Consider the following 19,936-nt stretch of genomic DNA (forward strand, 5'->3'; position numbering starts at 1 on the left):
TAGAGGCTCAACACCATCTGGGGAGAGACTCAAAAAATCTTCTTTGGTTCCCATGCCTGGTTGATCCTTGGGAATTTTTAAAATACAAATTCCTAGGTACTGCCCATTAGCTTCTGATTCAGATCATGGGTAGGGTTTTTTCTTAGGGTTTGAATTGTGTCCACCTCCCCCCGCCCCCCCACCAAAAAAAGATATGTTGAAACCCTAACCTCAGAATGTGACCTTATTTGGAAGTAGGGTCTTTACAGAAGTGATTAAGTTAAAATGAGGTCAGTTTCTAATGTACATAAAGGTTGAATTACTATGTTGTACACCTGAAACTAATATAATATTGTATGTCAACTACACTTCAATTAAAAAAAATTGAAGTTAAAATGAGGTCATTAGGGGCACCTGGGTGGCTCAGTCGTTAAGTGTCTGCCTTTGGCTGGGGTCATGATCCCAGGGTCCTGGGATTGAGCCCCACATCAGGCTCCCTGCTGGTGGGGGGCCTGCTTCTCCCTCTCCCACTCCCCCTGCTTGTGTTCCCTCTCTCGCTGTCTCTCTCTCTGTCAAATAAATAAATAAAATCTTTGAAAATTAAAAAATAAGATGAGGTCATTAGGCTGGGCCCTAATCCAGTTTGACTGGTGTCTTTATAAAAGGGGAAATTTGGACACAGGGGCAGGCAGGTGGAGAGGGAAGACCGTGTGAAGAGAGATTAGGAGAAGACAGACATCTCTAAGCCAAGGAATACCTGGAGCTCCCAGAAGCAAGGAGAGAGGCCTGGAACAGATCCTTCCCTAGCACCTCCAGAGGGAGTGTGGCCTGCCCACAACTTGATTTTGACTTCTGGCCCCCAGAACTGTGAGACAATCAATTTCTGTGGTTCTAAGCTGCCCATGTTGTGGTACTTTGTCACCCTGGTAACAAATGCAGTCTGAGAATCAGCATCAGAGCTGCCGAGCCACCTCAGAGGACAGTCCAGGCCCAGGGACGGGTCCTCCATTAGAGGCTGCCTCGGCTCTGGCACCACTCTGCGTGGGCTTCCTTTGTCCCTCAGACCTCCGCGGAAGAAAGGAGCTCACGGAGAGGACAGTGAGTCCATGGCCACGTTCAGACTAATCATCCAATTAACGGGCAGCCTTTCTCAGTTTGATCCACTCCGCTGCTCCCAGGCAGCAGTGAGCCCTGGAGTCATGAGCCAACACACCTACAGATACCTCCAGGAAGAAGATGCCACCCTCCCCTCCAATGGTTACAAAACTATTGAAGACCCAAAGCTTTGGACGCTGCCCTCATGCCAAGCTTCTCTTGGAGGGAGACACAGAGGGGAGGCAGGGCCAGTGACTTGTTTTTGTATTAGACTATTTTTATTTGTGCTTTTGATTCTCAAGGTGGGACTCTTAGAACCCTCGCCTAGGTAAATCACATGCAAACCTTCAGTCAAAGTAGCTACTGGAGGAAGAACCCACAGAATTCGACAGAGGAGAATGCCGTACCAGATGAAAGACAGGTGTGCGAGAGATTGGGGGGACTCCCACCAGGAGCACAGGCAGCACCTCTGAGGGAATTAGGAAAGAGCATGCCTACCCCAAGATACATTTACAAATCTACCACCTCCGTGAGCTAAGTGGTACTTCCCTGAAGTTGTGCAATGCGCGACCAGACAGGCAAGTCCACAGAGACGGGAACAGATGCACTGGGTTAGCACCAGAGGAGAAGGGGGAGAAGTAGGTCCTTGCTGTGCACCCTTGGAAAATCACTTCACCTCTCTGAACTAGATTTCTTTTTTTCTCAAACTGAAAGAAAAAGATGAAGAAGCACTGGCCAAGTCTAGGTTGCAGTGATGATCAAAGGAGATAAATACCAGACCAGTTTTACAAAGCTGTGGGCTTGTTATCTGAGTCTGTGTTCCCTGCCCGGTCCACAAATGCAAGACCCGGGGGCAATGACGTTGTCATTGCCAAGGAAAGTCTTTGACTAAACTTGATTTCCCTAATCCAAACTTTGAATAACACAGAAAAGAGGGCTGCGGTCTCAGAGGTGAGGGGTGTTACATCCCAAAGGTTTCAAAACCGTCTTATCACAGGTCCTCCTGTGTATCATGCTCCTTTCCATAAGAAAATGTATTTGTACATCCCTAGGGCCATTTAACTCCACTTTAGAAATTATTACGATTCTTCCCAAAGCAGAGTGTGGGGAAGAGGGTGGAGAAACGCTATTAGGCAGACACAACCATAGGAAAAAAAAAAAAAAAACACCTAAATCTTTAAATAAGTGTATCAAGATGTTACACAATGTATAGGATATTCCTACACTGTTTACAATATATTTAAAAACTGTAAAACCTAGGGCGCCTGGGGTGGCTCAGTGAGTTGAGCGTCTGACTCTTGATCTCAGCTCAGGTCTTAATCTCAGGGTCATGAGTTCGAGGCCTGCATTGGGCTCTGCGCTGGGCATGAAGCCTACTTAATAAAAATAAATAAACAAATAAATAAATTGTAAAACCTAAATGGCCCACTATGGGTGCTTGGTTAAACACACGATTAAACCAGGCCAAGACAAATGAGAAATACAGACCCCTTTGGAACCGGGTAACCCCTAGGGTTATGCTAGAAGACACCCAGCATTTTGCTCGGTTTCCAAAGTGCTTCACAATTTTTTCCCAACACCCAACCACCTCATGGGAAACTAGAAACATAGATATGGGGAAGCCCTACAACATATTGTTGCCTAAAAACAGTTGCAGAACAGCATGTATACGGTCTGCCATTTTTGTCAAATGGACGAGTATGCTCACACATGCAGACACAGAGGTCTGGAAAAATGACCCCTAAATGCAGACGGTAACTTTCTCTGATGGGTAGGACTGGCAGCCAGGACACCGGGGAGGAGAGAGGTTTTGGCTTTCTTCTTGCTGTTTTGCACTGCTGTTGAATTTTCTTTAGCAAAGAGGTAGACTGGGGAAAATTCTTTTAGTCTTAAAAATTAGATAGAATGACTCCTATTTAGTTGTGAATCACAGCTGCATACTTGATTCTTTTTCAAATGTCTCCCGTATGTCAGTACTGATGTTCCCAATAGCTGGTAAAGCTGTGGAGGGCAGCAGCCATGACAGAGCAGAAAGAGTGTCAGGCATGGAGACGGGGCTTGGTGCGGGGTCCAGGCTCTGGAACTAGCAGAGTACTCTATGGTAAGTCATTCACCCCTCTGAGCCTCCAATTCTTCATCTACAAGAATGGGGGAGAATAAAACATACTCACAGGATTACAAAGATCAACTAAAACAACGGGCACAAAGGACTTGATCATTTTTAAGTGATTCTTCTAGAAAAATGGGAGAGACTCCACTGTTCACCCTTTCCTCCTGTCAGAACCTGCCACGGTGCCAAGTACACAGTAAGTATGCACTAAATGCTGGATTTATGACACTGGGCAAGATGCAGAAGCCAATTCAGGGCTAGTCCCATCCGAATTTTGCTTCCATGGAGCCCCTAAGCTCTCCTATTTTTTTTTTTTGTTTTGTTTTAAGATTTTATTCACTTATTTGACAGAGAGAGACACAGGGAGACAGAGAACACAAGCAGGGGGAGTGGGAGGGGGAGAAGCAGGCCCCCCGAGATCATGACCTGAGCCAAAGGCAGATGCCTAACAACTGAGACACCCAGGCGCCCCCCTCCCCAAGCTCTCCTATTGAAGGCAGATATTCAGAGCACAAGGGCCCACACCCTGGGTGAATGGAATTACGAGCAGACCCAGGTTCACTTCTAAACGCTCGCCCAAGAAGAACCTGACTCTCAAATCCTTGACCCCCTCACGTTCATTCCTGAGATGTTTTCAAGCTGCCAAAGACGAGTGAGAATACCAGGCACCCTGATATAAAACCATCAGCCACCCAGCAGTTACCAAAACGTAAGCTGAGAAGTAGACTTGAAGCATACCCGGAAACTAACCCACACCTTCGTAACCCGTGGAACCACTGAGGAAACCAGGTTGGTCCTTCTTTAATTTATATTCTGTTATATGTTATAGAGAATTAAGCTTTAATTTTAAAAAATCCCTCTAATTGGATACTACTGATGGGAAGACATCTGGGGCAAATATCTAGGCTCGGTGCATTCCATCCCAAGCAATGGTTAGTGGTCTGCAGAATGAGTGTGTGGCAAAATAACCAGTGGTTGCTAATTATTATATATCACAAGGTTTGGCATCATCCATAAAGCCCCGTCACGCTGGCTTCTTCCTCTTCAGAGAGAATTACAGAATTGACTGTTTAGAAATTTTTTCTTCTCCAAGTTAACATACATTTTCCTTGTCTTAATTGGATCCAGTCTCTTTGCCCATAAGCAAAAAAGCTATTTTTCTAGAACGATCGCATCCTTCTCATGGCAAGCCAACAGCCTTTCCTAGGTCTGGAAGGATCACTGGCTTCCTATTTTCTTTCCATTTGCTCAGCCTCATTCTAGTCGTGATGTGAAAAACATGTGAAGATTGTGTCCTAAGGTGCCTTCGATTTAGCCAAAAAAGGTATGATGTTACCGGCATGAGACATCTCCTCCAACCCACACAGAGCCTCAGAATTTGGGAGAACTGTTTGCCCCAAATGTTTTGGTCTAATGCAAATATTTATTTCTTCCAAAACAAGTAAAACAAACCACTTCCAAATTAGGGGTGGGGGTGGGGGAGTTTGCCAGACATTTTTCACAGTTAAGACAAACATTTGGGAAACATTTTCCAATTTGCCCTATACCCTTAGTTAATCTTTCTTAACCACATTGAATCATTTCCTAATTTACCATCTACTGTGACATCAAGGCCATTTCTTGAAGATCTTAACTTTCTCTGCTCTCCCCCTCTCCTCCATGTAACTTAGCTACAGCATCAGTTGAGCATTTCTTGAACACACCAAGCACACATGCCTCTGACAGACACCCTCCCTAATCTGTGACTTAGAGGCTCAGCAGCACCGAGGCTTGAGAAAAGTTGGATCTTGAGACATCCTTTGCCAGGCAAATGTGGGGCTCAATTCTTTGTCCCCACCCCACCCCCTAGTTTTCCTAGAGCTTGGAGTTCCTTTTCACAGATGTTATCTGAACATCCCCACAAGCTCTTCCTGAATGCATTAACAGACAACATTAAGATGAAGCCCAGCACATTTCTGCATCAGCCATTACAAAGCTGTTTTTCCTAGGCCATTTGTTGACCCCTCCAGCTTGTTTTCATTTCACAAGTGGTGTAAAACCTTTGCCAAGATGGAATTCCATTTTCAAATGAGGTTTCACAAGACCTTTTATCAGATAGGCAGACCAATTACACTGGCTGGGTTCTCTCCAGCCGGTAGTTGGGTAACTCTGTCCTTCACCCCTCTTCTCTTCCTGAAGTGGTTAAGTTCAGAGGTTCACCTTCTCTGCAGGGGCAGATCAGAGGCTTGAGTTCCTGCCCCCTCATTACCAGGCCATGACATCATGCTGCCTTCTCTCCAGCACCTCAAGCTTGACAGAGACCCCCAAGAAGAGACTCTCTCAGCTGACAAAGATCCCTGAAAAGTAAAGCTGCGAAATTAATGCAACACACACACACACACACACACACACACACACACACACACACAGACACAGGTTAATATGGCTTCTAAATGCAAACATTTATAAACTTACCACTGAAAAATGGAAAGGGGTTAATGCTGAGAAGATTTTCTGGGGGGAAAGTGCTGCTTCACACACTGTCTCTGGGATGGATGGGGGACGCCCTGCAATCTGGCAGAGGAATCAGTCTGGTGGGTGCCCCCCACCTCTCCCACCCTAGCCTGATTCTTTTTAATTCAGTAAAGAAAACTGCAGCGATCTGAGCACACACCTAAGGTACCATCAGGCAGAGGTCCTTCAGGGCAAGGGTCTCCTAGGGGGGAGCAAGCATCCAAGGAAGGGAGGCGTGGGGCAGAGGCGACCTGCACGTGCTAAGTCGATGCCAGCAGGTACTGGCCTGCCCAGTGCCCATCTATTGGCTCTGCCAAGGAAAGGGAGTAGCCTGCCCCCAATGACATGTCCCCACCACCACCCATCTGGTTTAATGCCTTGTCCCTCAGGGGCAATTCTGTGGCTTCTCAAGATTCTCTCAGAGCCCTGCCAGGAGGAGATGCCAAGAGGCTGACCTTCTCTTTTGATGTGTTGGTATGTGTGGGGGATGGGGGAGAGGATGCAGATAGAAGGAGAATACCAGTAATGGGGCTCCAGAAAGGATCAGAGCCACCATGCGTGCATGCATATATTCCCCCCTCCTCAATCACAGATTCATTTGAATTGATAAACAGTGCTACTTTTTTTTTAAGATTTTATTTATTTATTTATTTGAGAAAGAGCACGAGTACAAGTGCAGGGGAGGAGCAGAGGGAGAGGGAGAAGCAGACTCCTTGCTGAGCAGGGAGCCCAACGCAGGGCTTGATCCCAGAACCCAGGAATCATGACCTGAGCCAAAGGCAGACACTTAACCGACTGAACCACCTAGGCACCCCAACAGTTCTACTTTCAAATGGAAACACCTGGGGCGCCTAGATGGCTCAGTTGTTAAGTGTCTGCCTTCAGCTCGGGTCATGATCCCAGGGTCCTGGGATTGAGCCCCGCATGGGGCTCCCCGCTCCACAGGAGGCCTTCTTCTCCCTCTCCCACCCACCCTGCTTGTGTTCCCTCTCTCACTGTGTCTCTCTCTGTCAAATAAATAAATAAAACCTTAAAATAAATAAATAAATAAATAAAATGGAAACACCTAACATGAGGATTCACCTCTCGGTAGTCACTCACAACCTAGTAAGAATTACTGGGACCAATGGCTCTCAAATTGGCATTGACCTGAAATCAGGATCTGTGAGGACAATTATATTCCCATTATACCCCTTTCCCAGGAAATGTGATAGAGACCCTCTTTCCCTTCCATAATTGCAACCTCATGGGCATTTACATTTAGAAACCATACTGCCCTGAGCAATAGGTTTGTTTTTTGGCTCCTGTTACATGGGAGGGGAAAGATTTCTTTCGGAACATTAAAGGACTTTGGAGGGTTGCTCCAGGAAAGTCCACAGTTCAAGTGACTTCCTTTTATCTCCGTCTCCCTATCTGTGAAGCGAGAGTAATCTCTTCTGGCAAGTGGAGACCAGACCGGTAGACCAACTGAGAAGGCTCGGGGCAGCCAAGGCAGTGGCTGCCCCCTGGGCCTCCACCACTTTACAACCCGGGAATCATCTTTATCTGTTTATCTCAGTTTCTTTTGCTTTCTGCACATTCCCCGGAAGTTGTCCTTTGAGGTTCATTTCATTGTTGCCTTTAAAAAAAAAAAAGATTGATACTCCACAGATTACAAATTCCTAGAGACCAGGCAGGCCCTATGGAAATTAGCCTAATTTATTACTGACTTCTGTCAGGAGGATGTTACCAGTTGACTCTCTGGCACAACTTCAAATAGAGTTCCTTGCTTCAGACTGGGGAAAACAGCAACTAACTGTTTTATTGTTTCAAATGATTATTCCACTTTCTAAGTGTGCTCTAACTGAGTTATCCTTAAAAATCTTTCAAATGTCACAGGAAACCGTTTTTAAGGAGGAATCATTTTAAAGTGGATACAAAGATGGTGTGTTTTTGACATCTTTCTTCATGATTTTATTTCAATCTGTCCTGTTCAGAAGAAACGGAAAGCCATAAAATTGTTTTACCTGTTTTCACCCTCATTTTAAAACCTTCCTGAAGTCCATAGAAAGAGTTGGGTTGTTTTTGTTTTTTTCCTTCCTTCCGTGGATTTACTGTACACATACTGGTTTTTTCTTAATAAAAAGACTGTTTTAAGATATCCTCACATCAGGAGTTTACACAAGGCTCTGTCTATATCTACAATACACACTTAATTTGAATCAGGAAAGTCAGTTGCTCGATCTAGGCAAACTTCCCAACAAGATATGAAAAAAAGAAAAAATATGACTGGCTCACCACCACCACCAATATCTATGAAGGTCCCTGAACTAAATTTGTCTCCAAAGTGACTTAGCCCTAACCCCCCGCCCCCCAGCTCCCCTCCTGCCTATGTCTCTTTCCCTCCCCATTTCTCCCTCTTCCCCTCCTTTACCTCCCCCTCCCCCCCCAGTTTTCATGTCAGAAGTTAGGGGGTTATCACCCTCTTCTTCAAACGAACGTGTAGAACTCTAGAGCAGCTATGTCCAAATGAACTTTCTACAATGCTGGGAATGTTCTATATCTGTGCCGTCCGACAGGGTAGCCACTAGCCACATGTGGCTACTGAGCACTGGAAATGTGGTTAGCCTAAGGAACTGAGTTTTTTATTTTAATTCATTAAAATATAAATAGCACATGCAGCTAGTAGCTACCACGATGGACAGCACACCAATTTAGAGGACTAGACACCTTTAACCCTTCCAGGTCATTCCAGGTGACAGGCTGCATCCCAGGACATGCTCAAACCAATCCCAACACAAAGCCAGAAAGGAAGGCGGCCTCCATCATCTTCACTCCAGAACTGCAGCCCATCAACCCCACCCAGGCCACTGCCCTCGAAAGACCTCCAAAGTTCCACCTGGAGGACACCCACCCCCACACACCAGCTCTCCTCTTAGATCTCGTCATTGCTCAACCAAATGGTCCCCTTGCCCTTGTTTTTAGTGTTTTCCATTTGTAGAAGCTGACCTTCATAAAAACACAATGTCTTGGAAAATTAGCAGTCGTCTACCACATTGCAGGCTTATCCCTCAAGGATGACCTTTTGGTCCCTCGAGCTATTTTCCAAGTTCTAGGAACAGGAAAGTCAATACGGTGACCCAGCTATGCAGGTCACACCACCGTCAACTTCAGATTTTGGGGGGGAAAAATTTAGTTCTACTCATATCTGATTTACCAGTTTAAAAGCCTGAGATGATGATGATGATGATGATGATGATGATGATGATAGGCCCGATTCCATCTGCCCACCCACCTCCAGCAGCATCTCTGTAAGGCTGACATCCTCCCACAGGGCCCTTCAACAATGAGATGTTGAATGAATGAGTGAATGAATGATTTCACCCTGTAAAAATCCCCAGAAGACAATTTAAGAATGGTTTTCTCTAAATGAGAAACTGCGGAGGGGGATGGTATGGTCTAGCCCGGAGGTAACTGCCTTCTTTTTATTTTTATTTTATTTTTTTAAAGATTTTATTTATTTCAATAAATAAGAGAGTCTGAGCAAGGGGAAGAGGGAGAGGGAGAAACAGACTCCCCACTGACCAGGGAGCCCAATGCGGGGCTTGATCCCAGGACTCTGGGACCATGACCTGAGCAGAAACCAAGAGTCTGACGCTTAACTGACTGAGCCCCCCAGGCACTCCTCCTAATTTCCTTTTCTATGGGGTCACCTGTTTGTGGTCACTGTCTACGGTGCTCTCAAGTTTCTGCTCAGTTGCATTGTCGACTGTGGTAATATCCTTTTGTAACCATAAGACTGTTTTTATTTCAAAAAATGTCTAGATATTATAATGCTTTACCTTGAGCCACAAATATCTTGGCAACAAATATGAGCTTTAAATATTGCCCATAGGGGCGCCTGGGTGGCTCAGTCGGTTAAGCATTGGACTCTTGATCTCTGCTCACACCTTGATCTCAGGGTCGTGGTTTCAAGCCCCACTTTGGGCTGCCGGCTGGGCGTGGAGCCTACTGAAAAAATTTAAAAAATAAAATAAAATAAAATAAAAATAAATATTGCCCACAGTCCTGGATGGTTTCCCAAGAAGACTGGAAGTGCTCAGGTATGGGTTGAATAGCCCTTGGTAGAGGTGGATTTGGTCGTATATTGGGCTCTTTCCTGAATCCCCTTAAACATTACTGAAATCTTCACCCCAGACCCAAAGGCTATCATTTTCAAGTCACTACAAGAGTTACAGCTTCCGAAGACATCATTTAAACAAGGATTAGTTTGGGCACTGGAAGAGTTTGGGCACTTTGGAGTTTAGAATCTGATAAGCAGCAGCTAAGCTACTGAAAGATAACAGTCTTGTGGGCATTAATCTGATGATTTTTAAAACAGGCCGCTGGATTAATTAAAATCATCACTTGAAATCTTTCTGTAAGAGAGCAAGGCCTTCTGAAAACATTGCTCTTGGTTTCTCTATCTCAACGTCGTCAGTACTGAAAAGAAACTTAGGAAAAATAAAAGGCAGTTTCATTTAACGGCATTGTACTTAATAGGCCAGGCAGCTTCCCGCTGGGGGTGAACACCCACTGCTCTCCTGCACAGCTAGATTGAAGGAAGAAGCCCCAGGGAGGAATAAGTATGCTGCCTGCCGGTGGCAGTTAAGAGGCTGTAAGCTGCAGAGACATTCCAGTGTTCTAATAACGAAATATACTGACGTGTCAGTTTCATCCTCAAGAACTAGGGGTACAAGGGAAAGAGGGAAGAGAGCAGGGGCTTTCAGCCCTGCTGTGGAATACTGAGTCGGTCCTGGCAGAGCCTGCCCCTCACCGGCTGGATGTAGATTCCTCCCTCCTCCCACCATCCCTAGCCTCTGCCTGCACAGAACTTCACCTTTTCCCAGGCCCCTAACCTTGATCATCGGGAAGATCCAGGCCAACAAGCCACAGAGTTAGCTGAGAGAAAAGTTCCTATATATTCTGCTTCTCGGCAATTGTGACCAATGGCAAAGTCATCACGTTTCTGACTTCTGGGTTCCTGCTGGGATCATGCTCAGGAAAATGTGATCAATACGCCCTCTGTCATCTTTATTGATCAGATATGGCGATGGCTGGCCTGTGAAGAAAGGTGAGCCCTTGCAAAATTGCTTCTCACCGTGGTTCACTCAAGAGTGAGGCAAGAGATCTAGAATATGAGAAAAATATAAAAACCTCTACTGCAACAATAAAACCAAAAAGAGACACACAAAAGACACTGCAAACACTCTTTCTCACTATTATTTCGACACCAGTTTGCTTGCCAATTTTCTGAGATTCTAAAATGTAAATAGATAGTCTGGGTCTCTTTTCATTAAATGCTTAATCACTAAGCTCATTTCCATAAATTGGCATGAATTTAGTCTCAACTTCTTTTTTTTCCTTAACTTTTTTTCCTTAATTTTTAGGAGAGTAACCTAAAGTTCCTAAGAGTAATCAAGTCAATGTTTTCTTATGAGACCAGGACAAATAGCCCACAAGATACATTTGGGTGGTTTAAAATTCTGAACCTAGATTATCCAGATCTATCTTTTCTTATTTCAAAACAACTTTCACAAAGGTATGATTTGTTTGCTATGTTTTATAATTACTTATAATGACTCATTTTACTCGAATCCACTTACAGATTTTCTACTTTATTGAGATATTCATGTTTTCCCTTTATATATATTTTATTATGGTAAGAATCTGAATTTACAGTGAACTAAGAAGCCATCTGCCTTTAAGAATGCATAACAATAATGAAAGATAGGCCCCAGAATTACCCACCAACATGGACAAGTACAATTTCCTTTACAGCATTTGCAAAGTGCATCTGTCTTTCTTCAAGGCCTGTTTCTCTATTGTTTGGGACAAATGTGACTTTTACTTGAAAGCCACATTTTAAATTGTTTACAGTGTATTTTGTTAAGTGAAGTAAATTAAATTTCACATACGCCCGTTATATTTCTCATCTGTGACCTTTCATAAGAGCCTTCAAGTAAGAAGGGCTTGTAAACATTCTAAACAACTCAGATTATTAAGGATACTATAAATTTTGTTAGATGTTTCACTAAACTGAAATTTTCATTTCCAAATATCTGGATAATACGATTTTTGGGGGGAATTCCTTAATTTAAAAGAATGACTTCAAGAATATGACAACAGAGAAGAGAAAAATAAGTTGCTTTTATTTCTAAAACCCTCCACACTAACTAGAATATAGATGCTCAAATCTTTAATAAAGGCCCAATAAGAAGAAAGTGGAAGCACATAAAATCAGGAATTCTCTTTAAACATAAGAAAGGAAGACAGGGAGAAACACAAATTTAAAAAATGAAGTTTCCATGTCAGTGATTAATTTTTCTCATTCATGTGTCAGTCTCTCCCTTTCCTTACAGACAAGGCCCTCTCCATTTCAAAGGCATCGTCCAGAGCTATTTTCTCACCAGGAGACAACTCCTAAACTCTCCAAGAGAAATTGAAAAGACTTTCAAAGGTAAAGGAAGTGAAAGGCACATTCTCCAGCACTTTTAATCACTGTAATTCGGTCATTCCATAGGAGCTTCCAGCCAGCAGTTCTCGTCCCTAAAGTTCTGAAAAAACCAATTTGTTAACCTGCCAAACAAAAATATCAGGCGGTGAAAAAAAAAAAAAAAGACAAAACCTAGAGAGACCAATTTGGGAGAGAAAAATGATAACACTTTGCCAACTCCAAGCAAAGCATTTTTAAAAGATGCAACCAAATGCTGAGCGAAGAAAAACGCATGCCCCAGGCGAACGAACGTGTAGAGCAGCGAATCTAAGGAACAGAATTCCTCCTTAGAGGAGTAACCAGTTAAACTTGCAAAGCCTCCAGCACCATCATATCCAGTGATTTCCCAAGAAATAATTTCAGAATGGAGGGAGGGTGGAAAACTTTCCCAGCCCCCAAGCCCTAAGATGTACAACCATGTCCCACCACTAGGTGGCGGTTGAAAGGCTGTGATCTTGAGGGGGTGGGCTGTTTCCTCCGCGTCTTCCCCTCCTGGACGCACAGCCCAGTCCGGGAGAGAGCCCACTCGTCCCCACCTTGATCCAGTTCGCTAAAATGGCAGGTTAGGTAGAAAGAAAGAAGCTTAGAAACCTTAGAAACCTGAAGTCCCCAAATAACAGCCACTCCTACAAATCTGTTCACACCAAAGCTGAGCAAGGGAGGGGGTACGGACCTGCATATTTTAAACTCTGCTGGGGTTTTCAAAGCAAACCTTCCAAGCGGTTGCTTTAGAGCGACAAGTGACGACGAAATTACGACGTGAACGCTGGGTTGAGTTACTAGGCTGTGCATCACCAACCCGCAGAGCGTGTACAGAGCCACAAGGTGATGGAACTAGCTGGCTAAACATGAATCGTTTTATTGCTGGCCAAAAATTCTTCCTTCATTCATCAAAGTGGGTGAATGAAAATATTAAGGAGGTAAGGCATTTTCGTGGACTCCTCCCTGAGTAGCCCTCTGAAGTCAAGACCTTACTTAGGCTCCCTTCTACCTTGGGTGTCAAAGCCTCCTCCCATGAAAGGGAAAAACCACTTCCCCTTTTTGTAAAACGGCTGCACGCCAGAGCTCAAATCTTGGCAAAAGAGATGTTACATAAATTCCAGGTGTTCCTAAATATGTATGTTTGCACGGAATCATTTTAGGGAAGCATCTAAGTTTCTGGGCCACTTTTTCTTTTCTTTCTTTCTTTCTTTCTCTCTCTCTCTCTCTCTTCATCTCAAGGAAGAGTCAAAATGTGTGTTTACAGCTTTGACTTAGGCTCTTACCCACTTCGTTTAGACGATATTTCCTGCCAGCTAAATGCAGGAAATCTAATAATTTGCACCCAAAACGCACGTAAGCACCCAGCACACTTACCTTTCTTTTCTTAACTGAACCCAGATCAGACAATTCAGTTATCTCTTCCTCCCATCACCAAAGGGAAAAACCCAACTCTGAAATTCTGAATTATTCTCTAGGTGATTTGTATAGCCATATCTCCCGTAATTCTATGAACGGGCTAATTCCTTAACATCTTACTTTGCCTTTAAAAGGCTTCCTTCCACACGACGGGATTTCCCTAAGAAACATTCCCAGCGGATGGTTTCCAGCAATAGCCTATATCAACTCAGCCTGCGCAAGCAAAGACTTGGCTTCTGCTAATTCCACCCCCCCACCCCCCCACACACACACACACCCGCCCCAACACACACACCAATTCACACTCACAGAACCATCCCGGGCCGACTCGAAAAGCTATTTTGTTTGCATGTTTGCCCATCTCTTCCTGAATGAATGCTTTTCCAACTGACCTTTCAACAGCTGCCGAGATGGCACGGTCTGTAAGGTTAGAGCCGGAAACTAAGAGATTTTAGCATCCTAATCCCTGCAACCTCGACGTTTCTCCTTCTCTACATAAATCCAGATTATCTGAGCCCAAGGGCAAGACCCCTGAAGCGTCTGCAGAGCAGCTCTCCGAGATGTCCTGCTCGCGACCAACTCACTGCGGGCATCCTGCACACGCACAGCCCCAGCCTACACGCCGCCCGACACCCGCACCCCGGCCCGCGGCGAATACGCCAGGCACGCACCCGCCCTGCCTCTTACCTTCCCTGGCTTTCAGCAAGACCGTGTTGGCCACGATGTTTTCCAGCTCCATTGACAGTCGGCGGTCAGCGAGGGAGCCTGCCGGCGGGGCTGTCAGCTGCTGGAGGTGCTGCCGCTGCTGCTGCCGCTGCTCGGGCTGCCGCTGCTGCTGCCGGAGCCGGGAGCCGGGAGCGAGCAGCCCGCCTTGCCTACCGCATTATTCCTGCTCTTATCCCTCGGAGTTTTCCCCCTCTGCAAAGAGGAGCCGCCGCCGCCGCTTCTTCCTCCCTCTGTGTCCCCCCTCCCCCCTCCCTCAACAGTCTCCCCCCCACCCCCCACCCTCCGCGTTTCTCTGTCACTCCATTCTCCACCCCTCCGGCTCCCTCGGATGCTTTAATGCCTCGGATGCTTCTGCCTCCCCTCCGTCCCTCCCGGGGGTGTGGTACTAGCAGGCTCGGGTGGTCGCACTGCGCAGACGCCAGGCGGGCCGCGCCTCCTGCCTCGGCGCTCCTGGCGCGGGGCCTGCTGGGACTTGTAGTCCTGCGGGCGCGCTGCGCGGGAGCTGGAGAAGCGCGCGGGCTGCCTGAGTCGGAAACCTGCTCCAGGACTCGCACCCAGACTGAAGGCGGGCGCGGCCCGCGGAGACTAGAGGCGCCGGGCTGCGAGGGGCAGCGAGCGAATCAAAGGCGGCCCGGCCGAGCCGGAGCCCCCAGTCCCGGGGCCGGGTTCCCTCTGGCCCGTTTCCCGCCTTGCCGAGAGCTGGGAAAGCGAAATCCACAGGCCACGGCGGCGGCGGGCAAAGCGCCGCGTTCTGGCAGGAGCCGGTGCGGGTCCTGGCCGGCCCTCGGGGCGTGCTCGAGTGGGAGGAAGGTCAGCCCGGCAGGCTGCACACGCTGAGGCGGGCCAGTGTGCGCCGTCTCACACGCACACGCGCCGGGACGCTGACAAAGGTGTACTTTGTTTCCTCCGAGGGCGCGAAGGGGTCTGCGAGTCGGCGGCGACCCGGAGCTGGTGGTCGCGTTGGTGGCCGCGCGGTCCGAGCGCCCTCTGGTGGCCGCGGGGTGGCTGCGCGGTGGCGAGTCCACGCGGACCGCGCCCCCCAGGGCTCGGGACCGCCCCCGCGCGCCTGGCGGGCACTCGGGGGATCTGGGCGTGGGAAGCGGCTCGTTCTGCTAATAAAGTGCCTTCCGGCAAGCGGAGCCCGTAAATTTACGACCCCCATTACAGTCAAACATTCCCATTTAAAAGAAGGTTAAACGGAATCGCCCGAGTCGGCTGTGGAGAGCCGTAATGAGTAACCGCGCGGAGCCCGGGTTGGAAATACGTTTTCAAATTACGGGTTTATCTTGGGGCTCTGAGCGCCTTTCCGCAGTATGCTCAGAACATGACGTTTCAGACCTACTCTCTGCCTCTCTTCCTTGCTTTCTTTGAAGGTCCCACTCCTGGGAAATGGGCCCTCGGTCACCCGTGGTCTTCGAGTCCTACAGCCTGGGGGAGGGGCGGCTGGCCCCAAGGAACAATGAAGCCTTTGCCTCCTCTGCATCCTGCGGGCCGGATATCCGTTCAGAAGCCGGCCCTGGGCCTTCTCCTCCAAAAAGGAGGAAACCTGTCCCCAGGGCTGCCAGGAAGTGGCAGGGAGGTGCTGGGAGAAACGGAGAACAATTACTACGCTTGGGAGAATGTACAGAAATTAATAGACTTTCGAAGCCTTGGAAACCAGAATGGTCGCGGATTTTAACAGCACAGAACTGTCTTGTTCCTATATGATGCCATATACTCACCACCACCACCACTTCCTGGTGTGTGGATTTGGGTCAGTGGGTCTCCCCGGGCCTCACTTACCTCATCTGCAGAGTGGGGACAATCACAGTTTGCCCGTCAGAAGGCAGGGAGCTGAGCAGATGACTTTTTAGGAATCTTCCACTCCAGGAATTATTGTCCTAAGCAACCCAGGCTTAGTCTTGGCTCTATATCCACATGCCCAGAGCCCTAACTTATAATGATAGGGTGTTTCTCAGAGAGAATCCTAGAGCTGGCAGCATATCAGAGCTCACCAACTACAATGGTCACTTGCCACTTACTGGTAGCCTAAGGCCTGTTGTAAGCCCAAAGTTTCTGTGGCTAACATTAAAGCAAAACAAAACTAAAGTTGAATGCCTTTAGATGGTGTGCTCCATAGCAGGCTTCTGAAACTTTTATGTGCATAGAGATCACCTAGGGATCTGGTTAAAATGCAGATTCGGTTTCACTAGGTGGGTCCTGAGATTCTGCTGTTTCTAACAAACACCAAGATTCTGTCAATCCTGCTGGTCAGTGGACCACACGTTGAGTAGGAAAGGTCTACAGTTAGCCATAACCCCCAGCCACTCTATGATCTTATACCCAGCCCAAGTCCCCAGTGATTGCCTAATTTTACCTAATTGGCCTCTATAGACATTTGAGTTTGCAACTCTGGAAAATCCTGCCTGTTCCCCCTCATTTTACAGATCTGAAACAGACCCAGAGAGACTAAGTGCGTTCTGCATGGTCATTCAGCAAGTGAAAGCCTATCTACTTTCTCTGCTACATGGTAATACATCCTGCCTACAAAATAAATGGTTGTATTTCAAGTATCTGTACCTCTCTGAGGAAATTAGGACATTCCAATGGGAGAATGGAATGATAATGGCTAGATTTACTGGATCCAACTGTGGGCCAGGTTCTGTGCTAAGTGCTTTACATGGATTATTTCATCAAACACAACATCCGGATGAGGTAGAGAACATAGCCCTGTTTTATAGATAAAGTCACCAGGTTAGAGGAGGTTTTATAAATTGCCTAAGGTCACACAACGAAGAAGTAGAAGATGTGGGATTTGAACCTAGCAGTCTGACTCAGAGTCTATGCACTTAATTTCTGGCTAGCTCAGGCTAGCCAGCAGAACTTGGCTGCAATTGTCCTGTTTGGCTGCCAGAGTGAACTTAAATTGTATTGTAAGAAAGCAAAGCAGGCGGTTGGCTAAGTGATTAAGACTTAAGGGGGGTTTTCCATTGCACCATTATAGCTTCCTATAATTCCACCATCATAGCTTCATTCCTTTCAATTAACTGCATTAACAACAGCAGTCCTCTGGAGAAATGGGTTTGATTCAAGAAAGAGCAGGCTATTAAATATCAATAGGTAAGTCAGATCTTGCTGGCTGAAGGCAAGAATGCAAATCTAAATGGAACAGTGGGTGAGTTTGAGAGGGATGGAAATATGTCAAATGCTGACTTCCAGATCCACTCGGGATCAGCTGAACGGGAAATGCAAAAGAACCAGGGAGTCTCTCTCCTGTTGGCACCTGTATTGTGTGGGTAAAGCTGCTCGGTCAGAGTTCTTGTAAATAGAAATCAACTATTCAGGAAAGTCACAAACTTATCTTTGTCAGAAAATATAGATTGCTTTTGGGGCACCTGGGTGGCTCAGTCGTTAAGCGTCTGCCTTCGGCTCAGGTCATGATCCCAGGGTCCTGGGATGGGGACTCCCTGCTCGGCGGGAAGCCTGTTTCTCCCTCTCCCGCTCCCCCTGCTTGTGTTCCCTCTCTCGCTGTGTCTCTGTTGAATAAATAAATAAATAAAATCTTTAAAATATATATATGTAGAGATAGATATAGATAGATGATAGATAGATAGATAGATAGATTGATTGATTGCTTTTGCCTGAATAATCAAACTGGCCTTCTGAATAGTACTGGATCTGGAGTTTTCAACCCTTTCCTGGCCACACAGCTTTCTAATCATCAGGAAACAGCTGGAGACAGTGTGTGCTTATTCTGTTTATTCTTTCCTTCTTCAGAGTTTACCTATGGGCCAAGCACTGCAGCGAATACAATGGCAATTTCCCGGGAGAACTTGCCACTGGCAAGGAAAGCAAACTAGAAGACAAACTATTGAGATGAAATGGAATAAGGACCATTTTGGACACATACAGAAGGACTTTGGAAACAAACAAGAGTGATTTCAAGCACCTAGAAGATTCCAAGAGAGGAGAAATGAGAGCTGTAGGTGGGATTGGAAATATTTTCAGTCACATTGCCTCCTGAGAAGCCCCTTCATCGATATAGTCCCAGTGGTTACCAAATTTGACATTAAAAATTTTGCCATGCTGTAGACCACTGATCGTTCTTCTATTTACTTATTATTTTCCTTTAAAGTCAAGTCACTTAAAAAAAAAGTTTGTTCATCCTAATCAATAATATTTGTGAAATGGGGGTCGTAGTAGAAATATCACAGTTTGGAAACAAGTGACCTCCAAGCAACATGTGGGGCCTTAGCAGCCTTCGGTTTCATGATGAACCAGCTGATTTTCATAAATCTACTGGGAGGCTTCACCCTGGTGTTGTCAGATGACTATGACCTTGAAACATCTAAACACCCACCCGTTGGGTTCTGATACCAGTTCAGAAAAGAGGTTCTTGCCAATACGCACAAATCTGCTGATGGTCCCAGCCACATGTGGTCTCTGTACTCCTGGCACTATAGCAGTTTAACATGGTCTTTAGTGGGAAGGAAAGGCCCCCTTCTTGGCTCCATGTTCAGTTAGGAATGTCTCCATAGTAGACCGACTTGTGCCCTGAATAGACACAAAGTTGTTGCCTCCATTGTATGTAGAAGAAACTGAGCCTCAGAGAATTAGGTCTGTTGCCAGAGGTCAACTGGTAAGTAAATGGTGATGCTAGTTATTTAGATAAGTGTCAGCCTTCCCTACTTGAAGGCCTGAAACGTTGTCTATGTCATCCTTCAATTCCCTTCTCTATAGAACCTAGTACGTGCCTTATACATAGCATATGGCAATATTGGCTGACATGGAGCAAATATGGCATGACTCAGTCCCTCCTAGGCCTCTGAGGTACTAGTTATTCCATTCTAGTTACCTATCAAAATCCCCACGTCCCTGCAAGATCAGAGATTAAAAGGGAAAGGGAGGAGACTCACCTCCTTGTATCGGAGGTCAGCACCACAGAATGACACGGGCAATCTCCGTCCCTGTATATTCCAAGCTGTCTGACTGTAGCTCCATCCTCAAATCCAGCAGTCTTCTGCAATTAGCCCAGTAGTTAAACTGATCACACAAGTTTTTAGAAAACGAAGCAGACCAATTTTAATTCAGACTTTTCAGACTGAGTGAAACACAAGATATTCCCTCCAAAAATGGCACACAGAAGGCTAGGCATTTTTTTGTTTGGTTGGTTGGTTCAGTGCTGAGCATTCAGATTTAGCGGGAGGAAAGATGTTTAAATTGTAAGGAAATTACACAGCAAAAGTATAAAAATTAATTCAGAGTGGGAGGAAGAAACACAGCCTTTTTCTAGTAATCTACTCAAGAGCCAATGATTTTCTGTTAATACAGGTAAGACAAGAATCCAAATCATCATCATAAAGAAAAAAAAAAACAAACCCACTTCTGGTCTTTTTATGACTAGCATCTATCAGGCAAAGACATGACCAAAGCCAGGTTCATTTGTTTGAGCACAGAAGCCCACAGTGGAACTGTGGATACAATCATGACAGCAAAGGTACAATTGCTTCTTAAAGAGAAAGAAGGATGAGGGGGGCGCCTGGGGGGCTCAGTCGTTAAGCGTCTGCCTTCGGCTCAGGTCATGAACCCAGGGTCCTGGGATCAGCCCCACATTGGGCTCCCTGTTCAGTGGGGAGTCTGCT

The 19,936-nt window shown here is 46.2% G+C and overlaps 1 protein-coding gene and 1 long non-coding RNA gene across 7 annotated transcripts in view; one reads left to right on the forward strand and one right to left on the reverse strand.

Moving 5' to 3' along the window:
* The window catches only part of GRK5 (G protein-coupled receptor kinase 5), a 215,621-nt gene extending 201,213 nt beyond the window's left edge, over positions 1–14,408 (reverse strand). For 5 of the 6 annotated variants that reach the window (XM_073904119.1, XM_073904117.1, XM_073904118.1 and 2 more), the window contains exon 1: positions 14,277–14,408. In XM_073904119.1, the coding sequence (XP_073760220.1) occupies positions 14,277–14,328 (52 nt within the window). In that variant the 5' untranslated portion in view covers positions 14,329–14,408. The remainder of the gene's footprint in view (positions 1–14,276) is intronic. The other variant, XM_025880450.2, reaches the window with a different exon arrangement.
* Positions 14,409–14,677: 269 nt separating this feature from the next.
* LOC141374620 (uncharacterized) lies at positions 14,678–18,378 on the forward strand. Its single transcript, XR_012381633.1, has 3 exons — positions 14,678–16,068; positions 16,742–16,824; positions 18,072–18,378. It is a non-coding gene; the product is annotated as an uncharacterized lncRNA (long non-coding RNA).
* Positions 18,379–19,936: the final 1,558 nt, after the last annotated feature.

Source organism: Callorhinus ursinus, unplaced genomic scaffold (genome assembly GCF_003265705.2).
Source record: "Callorhinus ursinus isolate GAN/ISIS: 27379988/994484 unplaced genomic scaffold, GSC_fseal_2.0 scaffold20, whole genome shotgun sequence".
NCBI lineage: Eukaryota > Metazoa > Chordata > Mammalia > Carnivora > Otariidae > Callorhinus > Callorhinus ursinus.